The 21,314-nt window shown below is 37.8% G+C and overlaps 1 protein-coding gene across 2 annotated transcripts in view; it reads right to left on the bottom strand.

Annotated features, from left to right (window-relative positions):
• CNTNAP2 (contactin associated protein 2) overlaps positions 1-21,314 on the bottom strand; it is a 2,064,798-nt gene that overhangs the window by 736,081 nt on the left and 1,307,403 nt on the right. For both annotated transcript variants that reach the window (XM_036864011.1, XM_036864010.1), the window contains exon 13: positions 18,363-18,482. In XM_036864011.1, coding sequence (XP_036719906.1) covers positions 18,363-18,482 — 120 coding nt within the window. The remainder of the gene's footprint in view (positions 1-18,362; positions 18,483-21,314) is intronic.

A 21,314-nucleotide genomic window follows, 5' to 3' on the forward strand; every position in this document is an offset into this window, starting at 1 on the left:
TCCCAAAGAATGTGCACCGCTGATACGTTGAGAAATATCATATCTTATTATATTAGTTGTATGTCTGCAATAATATAATGTTTAAACAGCACATTAGGAGAAAAACATCAAGTGTACTAAGCACAAAATTTTATGGATATTATTGTTTTTGATGAGAGTAAGTTAAAAGAGAGTTGATTTTAAAAAAATATTTATTAAATAATTAAATTGGTGGTCTGTGCGCTTTGTAAAACTTATGAAGATGGTATACAAATCCAAAGTTTGGGAAATGCTGACAAGATAATAAATGATTTATCTATCACAAATTGGTTGTAAATAGCACATTAATAACTTCATAACTTCTCATTTCAATAATTCAGTGTCTGATAGCAATGACTTGGTTTCTGATATAATACTCTGTTGGATTATTTAAAATAATTTTATACATATTTATAATACTATAAGCTCCACACAAACAGATGTCATGTCTAACATGTTTGCTGTTGTGTCTCTAGTGCCTGGCACATAATATGTACTAAGATATATTAGTTAAGACAGTAAACAAACAATTATATAAACTTAGGTAAACACATTAAAATTCTAAAAATTGTACCCAGAGGAAAACATAGAACAATAAACAGATATTTTATAAGACTGGGAAATGACTCTCACTCTGTCTAATATCTGATAGAACCCCATTATATCATACCTACCATTAAAGTTGTTGCTAATCAAATCATAGAGTTCATTAAATTAAAAAAAATAGATAATGACTGGAATTAAAAAGAGATTTGGAACCATGTCAATTAAGGATCTACTAAATACTAAGGTAACTGGGAAGTCCAAGGGCCAATTTAAAGATTATGTTAAAGAGACTGATTTGTAAGAATATTTCAGAATTGATTTTTTTCTGCATATTTACTAAAGATATTAGTATTCATAAATAAGTGTTTTCCAAGCTTAGTAAAGAGTGGAAGAGTTACATTTGTGTTGGAAACAATAATTTTATGATATAAAGAAATGATTTCTTTTGTAATTTTGTCAAAGGAAAGTTGAGATTTGCATGCTTATAAAATTTCCATGATTTTTGTATTTTAGGAATAATTTATACACTAAATATTTTCCCACTATGACAGGAAATTAATATCCCCTTTAAAGCAAGATTATTATCATGTAGGAACATCTTTAATAGATTTGCAGTCTATTAAAACACCATGGTATAGGAATACTGAAAAAGAAAGTCTTAACACATGGACCACTTTTGGACACTGTTTTCTTCTTTTCTTTATTATGCTTCCATGAAAGGAAGATCAATCAATACGAATAAGACCATGTCTATAAAGCTGAAAACAAGCTGAACTGGCACCAAAAATTCATTTTAATGACATTGCAACAGAGTCAGATGCTCAGTGGGGCCACAACAGTCCATCCAAATGTTTTCATAAGGTTTCTGCCCAGGGCTTGAAATGGGAGAAAGAAAATATCCCTGGCTGTAACAATAAATCTCCTCTAAATGCAACTTCTAATTTCCTTTTTATGTAGCAAAAAACTATTAACCAAAAATATCTGAACAAGATTGTAATTACTGACGACCAAAACTGTATCGTGCAGATAGGCAACATAATGATAAAATCCCAGCATCCACAGAAGATTCTGAGCAAGCTGGGTTCTTACTCACCCTTAATTATACACAGACCCTCATAATGTGTGGCCACATGGAGGAAGTAGTCAAATGTTATATGGGAGTCAGAGTATTTTACATTCAAATAGGAATGGAGATTAGGATTTCAAATATTAAAAATGAATATTGTATATGGGGATACTGAATCTTTCAGTAAATAGAATCTAGAATTTTCAAAGGGAAGATAGAACTTGGAGAGAGTAGAGGTGGTGGAAATATGATCGATAATAGATGATTTTCTTCCCAGAGTAAATATTCTATTGCATAATGTGTTCCTTTATATTTTGTTTCCACGTAATATTTAATTTGGTTTTTTTCTCTGATCTCATCTTCCTCTAGTGTTTGTCTATAGAATGAGATAACTAGGAAAAAACAACCTGGTATAAAGTAGATGTTGAAGCAAAAATAAGAGTAATTAGTAATAGAAATAGGGCTTGCCAGCTCTCAAACAAACAAAAACTTCACATGGGAAGGCCTTTAAAAATACTTGGGCTATTGTTTTCTGTATACGTAGGCAGAAATGACTTAGCATCTGAAAATGCTCTGTTTGAAAATATCTTCTTCATATTTTGATTCCTCTTGCTATTCTCTTTGAAATGGAAATACCACTGGGAGAGGTAACATATTACAGTAATATGTTAATGTCATATCAGATCTCTTTTCTCCCATCCAAGGGAGAACTTTGGGAGAAGGCTGTGAAAATACGGACACCAGAAAGAAGAAAGGAACAAAACAAAATGTAAAGGAAAATGGTGTCCACATTGGCCTGGAACTGCAGTTAATAACCAGCAGGAGTGATCCAGGAGTATGATTAATAGACACAGGAACATCCCTGATAACTATTACTAGGACATAATGTTGTGCTTTACAGCAATTAACCAACATACTAACCATGTTAAAGTAACCATCTTTTGCAAATGTTTTCCAAATTTACAACTTATGTTGACAAACTTCCTTTCACAAATACTTGGTAGGCAACCTGGATAGTTATTCAATTCATACGTCTTGTGGTCTGTAGCTTACCTTTAAAATACATCCACAAGGACAGTCTGATATAATTACATGTGTATTAGTTATTTTATACCCAAGAGTTGGCACAGGATTGCTCTAAGCAAAAAACACACAGTCTGTGGGTTGTTGGCTAGCATTTCAAGAAAAAACAAGATTTCAGAAGTGGATACAAGTGTACACATTGCATTTATCACCACTCAAGACCTCATGTTTTGTTAATTAGCATAAATTAATTTAATTTTAGTTACAACTTGGGGGATGGGTTTTTATTGGTGAGATTACTGATGTTCACCTAAATCGGCTAAAATATTTAGAGACTCCCCCCAACTCTTGCAACAAAAGGATAAAGAAATATAGGGAGCCCTTCTTTACCTTTTGCTTTGCATAGGTGATTTACGGCTAGGTTCTTTTTCATCCATTGAATTAGAGGATTCTGATTGCCTGATCCCACTTATAAAGTAAACTCAATCCTGCTTCTAGAATGTTTTCATATTTGCTATAGGAGAAGCATCCACACAAGGAGCAGTTGGAAAAACTAAAGGGACAGAGAGCTTGGATTTTCAAATTTACAGAACAGGTTGTACAGGCAACTTTTGAGCCTATTGCTAATAAACATTTGCCTTCTAATTGTAGGTGAGGCAGACTTTTGTATCACACATGTTTCTTATACAGTACTGAGATTGATGGATAAGTTACTCAGACCTACTCATCTATCTCTAACTAATGGTGGCTACTTATATCTACTAAAAAGCCAGAGTGGCACAGGTCTGTTTGGAACAGTGCATTTATTAGTGCCAACTATATACCAGACACTGCTGGATTTAGGAGTGAACAAGATAGACATCCCAGCTCACAGCCTAGATTCTAGTTAATCAGAAATTAGGAATAGGGGAAAAAAAACTTTAAATAATAAAAGTAATAATAATTTATATTACTTTAGTTATAAGAACCAAGGGTTTATAGAATGTTTCAATCTATTAAAAAGGAAAAAGTGATAAATTTATGCCACTAAAAGATATGGAAGCCTCTCATTCTCTAATTGCTGGTCTAATTCAAACCTCATTCTTTATGTAAACAGCTTTTTGTAAATTCTGTTATAGATGCACCCATGGATGATAAGATGTTTAAACACTCATTAGCTGTTTGGAAAATTTTAAAACCTGTTTGTGTCTCAGTTCACATGTCTTCAAAATTGGAATACTAATTTTGTATTGTATTACAAATACAATACAAAGGGAGGAATAGATGGAATGCTACTACAGATGAAAGCATCTGTAGTAGTTATGGTGAAGAACAGATGAAATACTACTACAGATGAAAGCATCTATCATATTACCTTATAGAAAGTCAGCAATAAACACTTTAAGAATGATGACATCCTTTAAACAAAATGGGAAATATTAATTGATATGAAAATTTGAACATTTTAATGAATTTTAAAAATACATGTTTTGAAAAATTATTGGTTCTATGGTATTAAACCAGGAGATTAAAAATGAATAAGAGACTTCCTGGTTAGGATGTTTAGTAAACACTGGCATCTAACTTTTCCCACCTGAAAGTCCACTAAAGCTAGAATATATTTATGTACCCATGTACATTCATAAATATGTATGATAAATATATAGACATATTCAAACCAGGACACTACTGAGAGTAAAAGGGAGAGCTGTTTATAATTATATGCGGGCAAAAGAAGTAAAATGGGACTATACTGGGCATACAGGACATATGGCCACTCTAACCAAGAATGAAGTTCAAGGTCAACAAGACCCTCTCACTTTTTTTTTTTTTTTGGTATTTTTTTCCCCACTGCATAGCATGCAGAACTTCCCCAACCAGGGATAAAACTTGTGTCCCCTGAAGTGGAACTGCGGAGTCTTAACCACTGCACCACCAGGGAAATCCAAGACCCTCTCATTCTTAATAATAAACACATAGCTAATAATTATTAGGAATCTGAGGGAAGCTGAGGAGATTAGAGGACAAAAAAAGAGGAAAATGAACAGAATAAAGGAAGTTAGAAACTGAGGGAAAGGGAAAAAAATGTTATTATCCTTGAGAGACAAGAAAAGATTTTGCATATATGAAGTAATATAGTATGCTATTAGGGGCTTCCTTGGTGGCGCAGTGGTTGAGAATCTGCCTGCCAATGCAGGGGACACGGGTTCGAGCCCTGGTCTGGGAGGATCCCACGTGCCGCGGAGCAGGTGGGCCCGTGGGCCACAATTGCTGAGCCTGCGCGTCTGGAGCCTGTGCTCCGCAACGAGAGAGGCCGCGATAGTGAGAGGTCCGCGCACCGCGATGAAGAGTGGCCCCCACTTGCCGCAACTGGAGAGGGCCCTCGCACAGAAACGAAGACCCAACGCAGCCAAAAATAAATAAATAAATAAAATTAAAAAAAAAAAAAAGAGTCAATTTGTATTTGTAACCTAAAATATTAAAAAAAAAAATAGTATGCTATTAAAATGGAACTTTTGAAGAACAAAAAAGAGCTCTTTGATTTAAAACCAGGATGAAAAGTCATTCTAGGAGGAAGGAGAAAACAGAGAAATCAGAAGAGACAAAATCATGAATAGAAAAATAAAAAGAAATTTGAGGAGTAGCCAGTGTGAAAGTGAGCACCTACCAAACAGATGAAAACAGACCTATTCTAAGGCATGGTGTGAAATTTCAGAACATCGGGGAGTAAGAGTATTCTTCTAATTTCTAGGGAGAAGGATCAAGAAACTATCAGAGAATGTGCTACACCCAAATGAGGGAGTGAATTAAAATGAAGACACGGGAAATAGGAAGCATGACTTCCAACATAGGGGGCGATGAGGAAATTGTAGGGTGAATAAACACTGGTGTGGTGAAGGGAGATTTCATGATGATGGGATGCCCCAGATACAGAGAGCAAGCAGTTTGGATTGGAGCAAGAGGAAACACTGGCAAAATGTCCACTATTATTTTACAGTCTTTTAAATACTGAGAACAGAATATGTCAGATTCTACTCTGTACTCGCCACAACAGTGCGCTAATAAACTTCCTATTCTCACGTGCCTGTCCTGCTGCCTGGATCAGCTAGGGTATCAGGTAACCTCTCGAAAGCATGCTGCCTTGTCTTAGCCCTGAAACCTGGAGATACACCAAGTGAGCTTAGAAGCAGAAGGGGCAAATATGGTTCCAGTGAAAAGAAAATAGAATATATGCACATAAATCAAAAAAGGAAAAATAACAGTAATGATGATAATGATGAGGATCTAGCAAGTTCCTGAATAGTCTCATTTTTTAATGCGGATTTTGTTCAAAAATATGAGTAGAAACAGGATATGAGATTAATGATTATGTGAGGGGAGGTCAGCCCTACTGACCTCCTCTGTACATAAATACAACAAAGAGATTTTTGAGAAATTCATCCACAGGTATACTTTTATTCAAAGTTATTTTCTCACTCGTCATAAATGAGACAAATGCTGTTATACAGCACTCAACTGTGCTGGGCATTGATGAGCTTTGCTTCTACTTTAAGTCTGTCCCAGAAATAGGACTCCAATATTTGCCAGTTTAGGCAACATGTCGTATTGGTGCAGTTTATTATTTAACTTACTTGGTTGCATCAATTAGACCAACAGAAAAGATAAAAAGAGAGATTAGCTGCTATATGAGATTCTCCTGCTAAAATTGCCAGGAATCTTCTGAAATGGAAATTGATTTACTCAGAAGGAATGAAAGGTGACCCAGCAAACTGAAAAACCTAGGGTTTGGAAAGACAGAAGCTCAGGCATAGTGGCTTTAAGTTTAGCCAGAAGGGAGGAATTCCTAGTGAGTAAGTGTGAGGTTGTTCTTGTACTTTGTGCTGATTTAACTGGATTTCCCAAGGTTTTGTTTGTTTTTTGTTTTTTTTTCCACCTGCCTGCTGCACAAGCTGATTTTTATGGACTAGACAAGAGTTTCAGACCCCAAATGACAGAGGAAACCAAACAACAGTCCCTAACCATAGACAATGTGAAGCCATTCTCAGTTTTTTGAGCAGGGAAATCGCACAACAGAGGCAGTGCTTTTTAAAGCACCAAAAGGGCAGTGTGTTTAAAATATTGTTTAGGCAGGTATGTAAACATGTTTGAAGGTGGGCGTATTTGCATCTGGGGTACCATTTTGGAGGCTCCATATGTGACGGAGCTGCCTGTTCTAGGTCTAAGGCCATCTTGATTTTACTTGGGGTCCTGCCTTCCCTTGCTTGGTTCTGTCTGCTGCGTGGGCCTCACCAGACCTCTTATAGCTTTCCTCTCCCTTTCTTGATTTAAAGTTTGAGAACCACTTGAGAACTTTCTGTCATATTAACCTATCACTGTGACTGACACACAATGAAGAGATTTAAAAGAAAGCCTGGCAGGTAGAAGTCATCTGAGGAATAAGAGTGTGAATCTGAAAGGGAGTCTTGGGTGGTGGGTAATCAGTTACAGAGAAGAGCTCTCCTTTCAGGCTGTGTTTGATCAGCGAGTTGGTTCCTAGATTTTCAACTGGAGCTGTATGAACAGAATTGAACTCAAAGATTTATACTGATTGTGAGGAACTGAAACAGCTGAGCACGTGAAGCGGGAGTTGCTAAGTGATTACAAAGGTTTATAACAAAGACAGCTTGTGAGAAGTCGACAAAGAGGAGATGATGTGAAAGAAGACAGAGGAGAGCTATTCTATGTGCTGGTTAACAACAGAGGAGGCAAACTAGGTTAGGAGAAAGAAAGAGGAGGGCAAATGCCTTTGATGAGAAAAAATACAAATGAGTTGGGGGGAAGAAAATGGAAGAAGCCAGTGTTTCGAGGCTTACACTTTAGAATGTGAACACATGAGAGTGTATGACACACAGGAACACAAAGGGGTAGAAGCATAGCGGTGCCTGGCCTGTGAATGTTAATAAGCTCTCACAGAGAAGAGGAGAGCTGTGTGTCCTCATTTCTAGCTGGTTTCCTTGCAAAAAGAGAATGAGGTGCCACAATCATATTAAATATTACCAATGATACCTAATACAATTCCATTCAATCTTGTTACCTTCTCAAACCAGATTTTGCTAGGTTCAGTTTAAGATTTTACACTGAAAAAGTAACTAGATAATGGGAATAGAATTTAAATTATCCTTAAAGTCTGGCTCAAACCCTAAGGGATAATTAACCTAGGTACACAAGAAATACACAAGTTATCCTATAAAAGCTCTCAGAAATTGGTATTCGAGAAAATACCTGTAGCTGAATTAAGACCTAAAATTGATAATAATTGCTTAGTGGTTTATAAACTGATTTCATTTAAAATGTGTTCTCTGATAAAAAACCCCAAGGCATCAGTGGAACAATTAAGAAGTAAATAATTTATGGCAAAAGTGCTGTCCAAACCACAGATAATGAATTAGAGTTGCGTAAGGAAGTTTTGATGATAATGAAGACATATAAATAAGAGATGCTCAGCTCAGAAATCATATTTAAAATAAGACTACAGAATCCAAACTGAGGAGTACCATTTGTATGCACACACATGGCCATTCGGATGAATAACACATACGGGGCACTCACACACATATAGGCATGTATGTGCACACATGTGCACACACACACTATGAATGCTGGCTCTGGATCACACAAGCCTGTCTAAGAAGTCAATCTCCATAACCCACTAGATGTGTAAGTTAGGACTTGATTTCTGTGAGTTTTACTTTCCTCATCCAAAAATTGGAATAAGAGTAGTATTACATACCCCGTGGGGTTGTTGTGAATTATTAGATGAGTTAATGTGTGTGATCTGCTTAGAACAGTTCCTGGCATTTAGTTTGCCCTCAATACTACTATATATATAGCTACAAGCATAAAATACAAAATCTTTATCACATTTCCTAACACGTTAGTAATTATCTCTAGCTGGTAAGCAATTTTTATTTTTGCTTATCTATATTTTCAAACTTTCCTATTTTGAACAATACGTTAAAAACCATAAGACAAATAATAAATAATAAAGCTTAATATTTTACAAACTAAATGTGGCACTGTTACTCAAAAGGTAAGGCTATATGCAGCTGGAATTATGAATAGTATACAGAGACACAGAGGTAGGTGTGGTAAGAAGAATAAAAAGTATTCCCCCAGTATTCCCGACCCCTAGTGCACACCCCCTGATCCCACTCCTTGAATGTGGGTAGGACAGGTATACACGATGGACTATCACTCCTGCAATTAGGTTGCTCTATATGGCAAAGGTGAAGAGATTTTGCAGGTGTCAGTAAGGTCCCCACCTGACTTGCGTTAATCAAACAGGTGGTTATACTGGGTGGATGTTAGGCATGGCCTCATCAGGTGAGCTCCTGAGAGAGAGTCCAGAGGTCAGAGATCCTCCCACTGCCACACCGTGAGAAGGATGCGTATCTGGGACCTTGGGAACATCCTCTAGGAGCTGAGGGCAATCCACAGCCAACAGCCAACAAGAAAATGGGACCCTCAGTCTTAAAACCTCAAGGAATTGAATTCCATCGACACCCTGAATAAACATGGAAGAGGATCTCAAGCCTCAGATGAGACCACAGCCCTGCTGATCCCTCATTTCAGCCCGTGGGACCCTGAGCAGTCGACCCAGCTAACCTCCGCCAGAGTCCTGGCCCATGGAAACTGTGAGATAATAAATTGGTGTTATTGAAAGCTGCTAAGAAAACGAATATGACAGAGAAGGAACTGCTTTGCTTTGCTGGGGGGCTGGCGGGAGGTGATGGCAGCAGGAGTGGGGGGCAGGTTCATGATTCCATTAGAGCTCAAGCATCCACCCCAGCAGCCCATTTTCACCCCCCCCACCACTGTACTACCGAAACTCCTGAGAGGCATAACGATAAATAAAATGATATTACTGAGTGCAAGTGCTTAAGAACTTGAGTAACAAGCTCTCTATAAATACTAGATTAAAAAGACATGAACAGCTTTTACCATTATAGAGAATAATAGAATTTGATCAGCTAAATCCCAAGGCTTTATAAAGCACAAATTATGTAAACAAGCTTAATGGCTTTTTGATAAAACTACAAAAGTAGTGCTAGGAAGAATGCAGGAGGTGTTCCTTATTTGGACTTTAAACTTCACACCATATAGCACAGATGTTTACTTAAATTTTTAAAAATTAAATATGAATGCAAAGAGAGTAAAGATGAATTCGAGGATAGAATATTAAGGAAAACATTGTTTTTGATTTAGGGATAAGCAGTAATTTTCCAAGGAAAATAGCTGGATCTAGCTTTATTTACTATTGTTATTATCACTGGGCAGAGAGAACTAAATGAAGCTTTAAATAATAAAAGTTCAATGTTTCTAGAAGATGTTGGTAAGCATCTTAAGGAAATAGAAATAAACTGAAATGTGAGAAAAATGTACAAAAGAAAGAGGTCAATATTAGAAATATATGATAGTATATACTCATTAAAATTATATTTATGATACCAAATTTTCAGAGAGGTGATAAAAATTGAGAAGGAAGGTGAGGATAACAATGGCCACATTTTATAATGTGCCCTAAGATCTAAAAAAGGAAACCAGGCTTTGACTTGCACAGAATGATGAATTCTCCTACAAAAGATTCAATGAATATATTCTCTCCTCAATGTCAACTGAGCACTTAAGACGCTGTCATTTAGGGCACCCCCTAATTTCCAAGTGATGAAGCGCTGAACTGCAGATAGTCAAAAGGAGAATTGCATAGTAGAAGAACTGCTTTTTGATAAAAAATGAACAGTGCCAATTTATGTCAAATGTGGCCAAGAAATGAGTAAATTCAAGCTTGTTTGAGGCAAGAGGATTTTGCTTCTCGATTATTTGAATAGTGATATTTTTCTTTCATGTTCCATAGCAATAATAGAATTTTTTTTTTTTTTAAGAATAGAAGGCAGTGTAGAGATCAACTCATTCCAATTCCTACTCTATTTATAAGGAAACTGAGACAGAGATTAATTGTGTTTAAAGTCTTCAGGGAATCTGTATAGTATCTGCCCACAGCACAGCTCCAACAGGCTGAATTACAGGCACTGAAGGCAACACAGAGTCCCACCTTTTCCTGATCTGTCCCTGCTCTTCTGTACTCCCTCACATGGGGCTACTCAAGGCAGAAACTTGGGAATCATTTTCAACTCCAATCACCAGCCACAGTCTGGTCAACTCAATTTTCTAAATATCCATCAAATCAATCCTCTCCTTTACCTGTCGGCCACCACCTTGAATCTCAACTTTAACTCCTGTATTACAACAGAGGCTTTGTGACTTGTTTCCCTGTCTTATGTATGGGTCTCCTTTGGAAAACCCTATTCCCAGCTGCCAAAACCATGCTTTAAAAATACAGTATCATCAATTGCATCCCGTGTAAAGCATGTTACGAGTTGATTTATTTTTGTTATTGAACCAAACTTGGGTCCACTCACTGAACATGTAGCAAAGCCACTCTACTGACACTGGGTTGTAGTGAAGGAAAGTACAGAGTTTATTGCAAGGCACCAAGAAAGGAGTATGGGCAGCTCATGTTCAAAATACCTGAACTTCTTGATGGCTTTCAGGTAACAGTTTTGAAAGGCAACACTATGGGTGTGCGTCGTAGGGTGCCTGATCAGCTCCTGCACAATTCTCTGATTGGTTGACGGTGAGGTAACAGGGTGATGTTTCAGGAATCTCAACGATCAACCTTTTGGTTCCAACCTGTCTGGGGTCTACATACTGGTGGTCAGCATGTAGTTAACTTCTTCCATCTTGGGGTGGGGGGCGGTTAGTGTCTGCAAAATAACTCAAGGATATGGCTCAGGATATTATCCATAGCCCTTGAGGAAGAACTAAATGTTTTTGACTTTGTTTCATAGCTAAACTATTATTTTGTCTTGCTTGACTATTTTCCTTTGTTTCTGCACTTTCTCATTTTCTCACTTCTCTGATTAAATTTGCTCTTTGGAACTCGGGGAAGGAATAGGAGGCTAAAGCTTTTTTTACAAATAAGAGGTGGGGGGCATGGAGGGTGGGGGGAGTCTGAACCCAGGAAGGCCCCACTGGGTCCTGCTCATTCATTATATACCTTTGCATTGATTCAAAATCACTCTCCATCCTCCCAGTCTTTTTTTCATTCTTTACAACCCAAGCAGTCAATTCGACATCCATAAGGATGACCCATTTGTCCCTAAAATTCTCTTAGACACTTTTCCCCCACTTACTTATACATTCTCCTACATACAGAATATTTCATCACTAGAAATCCGACCTATCTATCAACTTCCTAGGAGCTCATTTCACAGATGCCTTTTCCCAGTTTACACCATCCCCTAAGTGATATTATCATTTCTCATATATTCATATGCTAACAATTAGGACATTTATGTCTCTAACCCAAACATCCTTTTGGGGCTTGTCCAACTGCAGAATTTGCATCTCAGTTGAGATGGCATATAGCACTTCATATTTAAATAGGTCAAAACTGAATTCTTGAAATTCCTCTAAATCTGTTCTTTCCTTAATTTCCCACATCTGCCATATGGCACTGTAATTCATCCAGTTATTTAATCCATATATTCAGGAGTTATTCTTTTTGTTGTTGTTGTTAAATGTTTTGCTCTTTTTAATGAATATATTTTTAAATTTATTTTATTATTTAGTTATTTATTTTTGGCTGCGTTGGGTCTTCACTGCTGCACGCAGGCTTTCTCTAGTTGCGGCGAGCGGGGGTTACTCTTTGTTGTGGTGCACGGGCTTCTCATTGCGGTGGCTTCTCTTGTTGCAGAGCACAGGCTCTAGGCGTGCAGGCTGCAGTAGCTGTGGCTCGTGAGCTCAGCAGTTGTGGCTCGCAGGCTCTAGAGCGCATGCTCAGTGGTTGTGGCGCATGGGCCTAGTTGCTCCATGGCATGTGGGATGTTCCTGGACCAGGGCTCGAACCCGTGTCCCCTGCATTGGCAAGCAGATTCTTAACCACTGCACCACCAGGGAAGCCCCAGGAGTTATCCCGGACAACTGTCTTTAACCATCCTTCTCCCATCTGTCACCAATCCTGACAATGCTTCCTTCAAAGTACATCTGAAATTCATCTCTTATTCATCACTTAAACTATCACCACTCTAGTCCAAAGGAGCTTCTTTTCTTCCCTGGACTTTTACAATAGCCTCAGAACTGGTCCCAGTGCTTTTAGTCTGTCATTCATGGTACTCCAAGTAGTAGTTTTAATTGAGACCCTCTTACTCTCCTGTGTAAAAACTTTCCATAGATTCCCACCCACTACATTGAAATATAATTGAAAAAGTAAAAACCAGATTTTTTTCCTGCACCACCACCTGTCCCCTGCCCATCTCCCCACTTCATTTTGGGCCCCCCTATAGGCTCATGATGCTTCAGCAACTGGGGTTTCAGTTCCTTGGAAGGAAATGATCTCTTTCACTCTGTGGGGTATAATTTTTCAGGGCTCATTCCCCTTCCTCACCTTTTTGAGTGCCTTGTCTCCTTTCATATGCTAGATTTTGGCTAAAATGTTGTTTCCTAGGGAGGTTTTTTAAAAAATCCTCTATCCAAAATAAACCATTTCTCACAATTCTATTATTTTTCTCTACAGAAAAATTACTTATTTGTTCACTTTTTTAGTGCTTGTTTTTATTGTTGGTTGTGAATACCATGAAGGCATTTATTATAGCCATTTGTTCTCACATGGCACAGTTCCTGGCACACAGTGAATATAGAAATGAAAAAACCTAGAAAAAGGATCCTAGAGGGATGCTTAAATATTCTGTTCTTTTTTCTTTTCACAAAGTCTATGAAGAAATGCACATTTTGGGGGTTTGTGTGTGTGTGTACATTACATTTTTAATTAAAATTTTTCTTTTAGATAATGTAAATTTTACATGCAGTTTAAGAAATAATACAGAGACCACCTCACACTGGTCAGAATGGCCATCACTGAAAAATCTATAAATAACAAATGCTGCAGACGGTGTGGAGAATAGGGTACCCTCTTATATTGTTCGTGGGAATGTAAATTGGTGCAGCCACTATCGAGAACAGTATGGAGGTTCCTCAAAAAACTAAAAATGGAGTTGTCACATGATCCAGCAATCGCATTCTTGGGCATATATCCAGAGAAAAACATGGTTCGAAAGGATACATGCATCCCAATGTTCACTGCAGTGCTATTTACACTAGCCAAGACATGGAGGCAACCTAAATGTCCATCGACAGATGAATGGATAAAGAAGATGTGGTACATATATACAATAGAATATTACTCAGTCATTAAAAAGAATGAAATAATGCCATTTGCAACAACATGGGTGGACCTGGAGATGATCATCCTAAGTAAGTCAGACAGAGAAAGACAAATACCATATGAAATCACTTATATGCGGAATTTTAAAAAATGATACAAATGAACTTATTTACAAAACAGAAACAGACTCACAGACTTAGAGAATGAACTTATGGTTACCAGGGTGGAAGGGTGGGGGGGAGGAATAGATTGGGAGTTTGGGATTGACATGTACACATTGCTATATTTAAAATAGATAACCAACAAGGACCTACTGTATAGCACAGGGAACACTACTCAATATTCTGTAATAACCCAAATGGGAAAAGAATTTGAAAAAGAATAGATATCAATACAAGTATACGTATAACTGAGTCACTTTGCTGTACACCTGAAACTAACACAACGTTGTTAATCAACTATATCCCAATATAAAATAAAAATTAAAAATAAAAGAGGAAAGGTTTTGATCGATAAAAGAGTTTATAATGGTCATTTGGTGGTGAAGGGTATATTGAAGATGAGGAAGAGCTTCATGGAGGAGTTTAGGATTCAAGAAAACTCTTGAGAGATAAGTATTTTATAGAGAGTTTCAGGAGAGAATATTGTACACATGGAGACTGTCATGAAATTTAGTGTAAAACAAGCCAAACTGAATTTAGGGAATGATGGAAACTCTACTCTGATTGGAGCATGGGATGGCTATAAGGAAGCAGGGTAGAAAAAAGACAGTGCTAGGAAGTTTGTATTAAATGTGAAGGAAGTTGAATGCTAAGTTGAGGCCCTTTCCCATTATTCAGTAGCTGGGATGGAGCACAGTGGTCATATGATCACAGTGGTGTGGTAGGAGCATTCATCTAGCAGCCTGCTGACAGGTGGCATGGAGGCAGGGGCAGTAGGAAAATATTGGAGTTGAAGGGACCGTTGGAGGAGGTCATGGAGAGAATGTGACTGCCAGTTGACCCTTAAGCAGAACCGTGGCAACCGGAGGCTCCTCACCCCTCCCCTGTCCTTGGAATGTACATCCCACCTACTATTCCCAGGCTAGCAGCCCTTACAGGGAGTAAATCCTTGCGAGAGGTAGGTGTTGAGACCATCTGGACTGAATATGTCACTGAACCCTGTCAAGGCCTCGATATAAACTTTTAAGATCCTGTGGGTTGGGTGCAGAAATCTACTCATATTGTGTCGCCCAAGACAAGCCTTGTAAGTAAGTTCCCTTGCTTATCAAACCTTCACCTACCAATCTAGAGGGTCTGCCTCCTTCTCAGTCTCTCCTTGCCCTCCACGTACAGGGTCCAGTTTCAGATTTCACTTGGGGAACTCCCAAGGTTGTAAACCAACAGGGGCCAGTTAGGACATTACTAGAATAACCTAAACCCAACAATTGAGGGTCTGAATCAGGATGGTGGTTTGAGGAATGGAAAGAATAATGATTTGCAAGAGGCAGTGGGAATGAGAAATTGAGAATTTAACAGTATCTGAGATGCCAGGAGATATATGCTGACAGTTTGGACTGAATCCAACAGTAAAATACTCTAGCAGGGACAAACTTCAAGTCTTCCCTGTGATTCAACAGAAAATGTAATAAGGATAAGATGAGGAACAACTTACTTATTTGATAATGTTAAACAAACATAAAACTTGGAGATATTAGTGAACAGTGATGTTGTAATGATTATTTGGAGGAACTTCTTTTCTAAAAGTCAGAAGAGACTACCTTCTTCTTGCCAGGCCCTAAATTAATTAACTGTGTTTTCATTTTGTTTTTTTGTTTTGTTTTATTTTTTAATTAGTAAGTGAATTTAAAGTTTAGTAGTCCAAAGAATAATTATAAATCAGAAGTGATTTCCAACAGAGTGATTTTTCGTTTCTACCCAAATTTACATCAGATATTACCTGCCAGTAAAGTTCCTCCAGTGTAGAGAAACCAAAATCAAGACTCATATATTCACTATGTCTGTACAAGTGAAAAACTCTCCCTCATCTTAGTAAGAAGAAGGAAAAAGAGACTGATCACTGCCAAGACATTGCTTCTTCCCCAGAGAAGATATCTTGCTCCCATTTAAAAAATATGTGATATATTCAACAGTGATAAACACTCAATTACATTTGGGTTACTAAGAAGTGGGAGAGCTCTATTCTTTAATACAAATGTTGTGAATTAAGGTGCATATACAATTTCTCATGACCATAGAGTGATATCTCAAGATTCATAGAGTATCTCATGCTGTCACTCCCTCCTCTTCTTCAACATGTATCTCTTGGAAAAGCTACAACCCAAGCCAAGCTCTGTGGTGCCATGTTTTCCTAATGGGTCAAGTTCATGTTCTTTCCAGATGAAGGAAGGGTTAATGGGTTGCAAAAGGCCAAAGAGTACCTGATGGCCTTCAAGGGTCCCTGAAACACTGGTGTTCATAACTATCTTGACGATAGAAAAAAAATCTTCTAACTGCAGAAATCATGCTGTTCTTTTCACCACTTAGACTGAATCTAGAGTATTAGGTCAAACTATAGTCATACTCTTTAAAGGAGGTATTGATGAAGAGGAGATCTGCCTTTCCACATAAGGCCTTCAATTCACAGAAAAGTGATCTCTCCCGAAAAAAAAAGGAAAAAATCCTCTTCCATTTTGTGTGTTCTTCATATGAGGATAGTATACATTATGGTTTTGTTTAGTTTTCTAGTTCTTTTCTGAAAAGGCATATAGAAAAGTAACTAAAGTAACTTCTTAATTGTCCAAGCCCATTCAGGATGCCCTGATTTCCCTTAAGGTTAATAGTTGACAATAGTTTTGAGAAATCAACATCAAGAGTCTTTTGGATTAAGTCTAGTTCTCATGGATTCTACTTTAGTTGAAGTAAGATTAGAATGAAGGTAAAGAAGAAAGTACCTGATTGCATTGACAAGTCCAACAATCAATGAACTCTCAGGTCAAGCTTTCTGGCAAGTGAATTATTTCTCTGGGGCACACTTACAGCCTTGGCATGGGGGGAAATCTGGGGACAGTAGCTCTCACTTTACCATTTTCTCTACCCACCTTCCGTACTACACCCACGTCCTCATCATCCTCCCTTCCGTTCTGTGCCATGTCTGTCTTCCTGATGTTGCTGAGTTCTCCACTGGGGTCTGCTTGTCTACAGCACTATTTAGGGCTCTTAGTTCTAGGCACACAATCCTATTTGCACTTCACACCTACTGAGTCAGTCTCCTGAGATGGAGCCAACAGGTTTGTATGGGAAGACAAAACTCCATAAATGTTTCTGAAGCACAGCTGGATTTAAGAACCACTGGCCTCAAACATATTGGAATTTGAATTTTGCCTGAATAATATAAGCGAGTTATTTAACTCTCTAATTCTTTAAAAAATAATTATACCTTACTCCTGGCAACCTTTTCTGAAAGTTTATTATGTGTCAGACAATATGCTAAGAACCATATGTAGATTACCTTATTTCATTCATACAATAATACTATGAGGTAGATATTATTAATCAATTTCAAAGAAAAACATTCCGAGGCTTATTGAAGTTAGCACAGTTAATAAGTTGCCCAAGATTCTGTATCTGGTGATTAACAGCGCTAGAATATAAACCCAGGTTGTCTGAATAAAGCAGTTACTGTGGTACCCGATACATGGCAAACCGTCCATGCAGCAATCAGCATCAGTAGCATCATGTAATCATCATCCTTATCATCATATGCCTCAGGAGTTCATATCGAATGCTGATCCTCTCCTGGAGCTAGTAAACAGTACTTGCCCCACACACTTCTCCAGATTTTTGGAGGGCAAGATGCTACCAAGTGTCTGACGGAAGATGTGCTCTTATCTTACAGATCTGTACATCTTACATACGACTGTGGGAACCCGCAATCTCATTTCATAGCCCTGAAATTTAATATGGAAGTGAAGAAAAACTAGGCTCTCTTCCCCAGAAAAATTTCATGAAAGTGGCAGGTAAGTTTTGCTAGTGCCAGAATGGGCTTTCAGTACCCAGAACGGCTCCTTGTATAACCATGGCAAGCAGAGGAAGGTTTGGCGTGACCTCTGAGCTTCCTTTCACTTGGGCAGTGTGGGTGGTTTGAGAGGTTGTACTAACCTTCCCCAGTCTAGGTCCTTGTGGAGGGTGCTTCAGGGGCTAGTTCTTTCTGTGGACTTCAACCTTGCAATTTGGCTTTCTAGTTTTTCCTCTACATGATGATTTTTTTAAACACTAATTATTAACCGTTCAAATCAGAAGGCAGACTTTTTTTTGAAAACCTAGCATTGAAATACATTTCACCATTTAGCCTAACAAAGCCAGCAATATTTAGCTTATCACACATTATGATAAGAATACAGCACAGAAGAAACAAACTTTAGTGGTGCTATTTATTCTCAACATAGAGAAAAGCAATCTTCATGAAACATAAATATGGCATAGTTACCTGTCATGTTGCAGTAAACTTTCAGAGGCCCCAGAGGTCCACTGCCATCAGGATCTATCCAGTAGTAATTTGATGTCTGGCCTAGGTGTTTGTAGGCTTCACAGGAAGGCTCATAGATGGCTGGAACGAAACATCCCACATGAGCACAGCACCCAAAAAGTGTCTCTCCAGATAAATGCCCCAGTAACAGATCAAATGCTATCAAACCACTGTTTAGGAGAGTATCCTCTTGTAAGAAAGAGCACACTTTTCTCTACATTTAAACTCATAATCTGTTTTTTAGTCTATAAGCATTGGTTCTGACCTAACAAACAAAGACAGTAAGTTCCTGCTATGGCTTTAGTTGGGGAAAGGTCTAAAACAATCAATAAATTGTTAAACAAATGTAATGTTTCACAGGTGCTCATGATCATTGAAAACTATTTAATTTATACTTATTTATAGATATCAGCTCCTTAATGTAAGGGACTTTACTGAAAGGCCATGAATATTGGCTGTACTGTTGGGCTATCAGCTAAGAGATCAGAGAAAATCTCTCTCAATCTCTCTCTCTCTCTCTCTCTCTCTCTCATGCACACACACACAGGGGCACTTTTTCTTTTTGCATATTTAGTATAAATCTCCCACAAATACCACATGATTTCTAATCTTCCTTTATTTCAGGAAAATGGAAAGATATGTCTGTTTCATTTTATTTGTTACAGGTGTGCTTTAATTACATCAAATCTAGTTTTTGTAGAAAACTGACATTTATGTAATTAGATTGTAGGTTCTTTTTCATCATTTTCCTTTTTGTTCCCATGCTCCTAACACATTTTCTTTTCTCACAGAGACTGCACCTGTTTTCAGAAGTGCAAAATGGACATTTACATACCTCCTTTATAGCTGGAACTTCTAAAACACTATAGTGAAAACTTTTTTTAATAGCTCTACATTGACATATACGATGAATTTGACAGACCTCTTTACAAAACTAAGAACTATTTCTGGTAAAAATCTATCTATCTGATAAGCGGAGTCTTTTGGTAAAGTGCCCTTGAATTCAATACTCCTAGCATCTGTCCTTTGCTAAGCTATGAAGTAGGAGGTCTGATTCTGGGACCTCCCTTTTCTACTTTCCTCTCCCACGTTCTCTGTGCTTCCCTTTAGCTTTCCACGGTTTCCTCTTCCCAAGGATGCTAGACCTTAAATTCTATTTCATTTCAACAAACACAACACACTAGACTAAAACAGTTCAAAAACTCTTTGATTTACTCAAGGCTTGCTTCCCACTTCCTTCCTTCCTTCCTTCTGCAAATAGTTATTGAGCCCATATGATGTGTTGAGCAGTAGATTAGGCAACACAAGCACAGCTGTGAACAACACAGATTGGGGACCTTTGGAGTAGAGACTGTTCACTCAGTACTCGTGCACTGCTCATGCAAGAAGTGCTGTCAGAAGAGGATGTGGCTAGAAAGTTAAGCACAGCCCATACACCTTTCATCTGAGTGTAATTATTAATATTGCCACTTTCAATCTCCCAGTTGTCTTATTTGGATAATAAACTATGGTCGCTCTAATTCTGAATGCCATACCAAATAAAATAATGCAATAAAAGACTGAACAAATATTTTTAAACTTTCAGCAGAAAGATGCCATAATTTGACGTACGTTTTAGAAAGAAAGTTCCTTGTAGCAAAACAATAGCTCTTAGGGAAGTGAGTAATGAGAGCATGTAGGCTGTAATTGCTATAGCAATAGGCCTATAGGCCTATTGAAAGATGGCCAGAGGTATAGAAGATTATGAGAAAGGATAAAGCAAACAAGGCAGGATAAAGTAGATGGGATTTAAGATCAACAGGACATGGAGACTAGGTGGGTGGATGTAGTTAGGAAGCAAGAAAGAATGACTTAAACTCACAGTCTCTGAAAAAACCAACTGCCTTATTAATTTTTGACAATCCTTCTTCAGATTATTACAATTTTTGTGTACAGTTCAAAATCCCCCAGAACGTCAGGTTCAAATTCTTAGGTTTTCCAATTGTCCCTTCAGCCAATCTACCATTAAAAACTTTCACCTTTGTTTTCTAATATTTAATAATCATTCTTTTTCCCCACTGCCAGCACCCCAGTCATTTTCCTTATCATCTGGTATCTGATTTACAACAATCGACCTATTAATTGATTGTTCTACCCAAATATCTCTTCACTTCCCACCCAATTATGCTTTTTTATGCAATATCCTAAAACATTACTTTCATTATGTTTAAAAAATGTGTAATGGCTCTTCAGCATCTCTGATTGTATACCCCAGATCACCATCTAAGCATGTAAGACCTTCCATAATCCTTACAGATCTCTTTTGGTTTTAGCAACTTGCCGGTATCAACCTTGCTCTCCGCTCAGGCGAATCTGACGCAGGAACTTGTTTAACTCATGCTCACCCTTTCTGGGGTTGCCTCTACTTGTGGTTTTCTACAGGCCTCTTTCTCAATCTGTAAAACTTCTCAGTCAGAGCTAACTATGAAGGCAGAAGTGGTAAGAAACAGGGTTCCTGTCAAACAGATCTGAGTTTAAATTCTGACTCCACAAAGTACTATTTATATAACATTGACAAAGATACCTAATCTCATTCAGCCTTGTCTGGGGAATAGGTATCACAGGTATAAAAGTTAATAGGTGGACTGTTTATCGTTAATATAATAATTATTATTTAGGCACCACTGACATTCCTCCTTTCTTAAGGAGGCCTTCCCTAATAAATACGTCCAGCTTTCTGTATAGTCCAGGGCATACACTGCTCGTCTCACATACTGTAATACTAGTCAATTTAGGACTTGATTGACCGCTGTTAATTAAACCATACAGGAAAATTTTATTTCCTAACAAGATTGTGAATTGTCGTGAGGGCAGGGTGTACAAAACATATTTTTCTTTTCTACTCTATATTGATCTAACATGGTATATGTTTAA

Source organism: Balaenoptera musculus, chromosome 9 (assembly GCF_009873245.2).
Source record: "Balaenoptera musculus isolate JJ_BM4_2016_0621 chromosome 9, mBalMus1.pri.v3, whole genome shotgun sequence".
Lineage (NCBI taxonomy): Eukaryota > Metazoa > Chordata > Mammalia > Artiodactyla > Balaenopteridae > Balaenoptera > Balaenoptera musculus.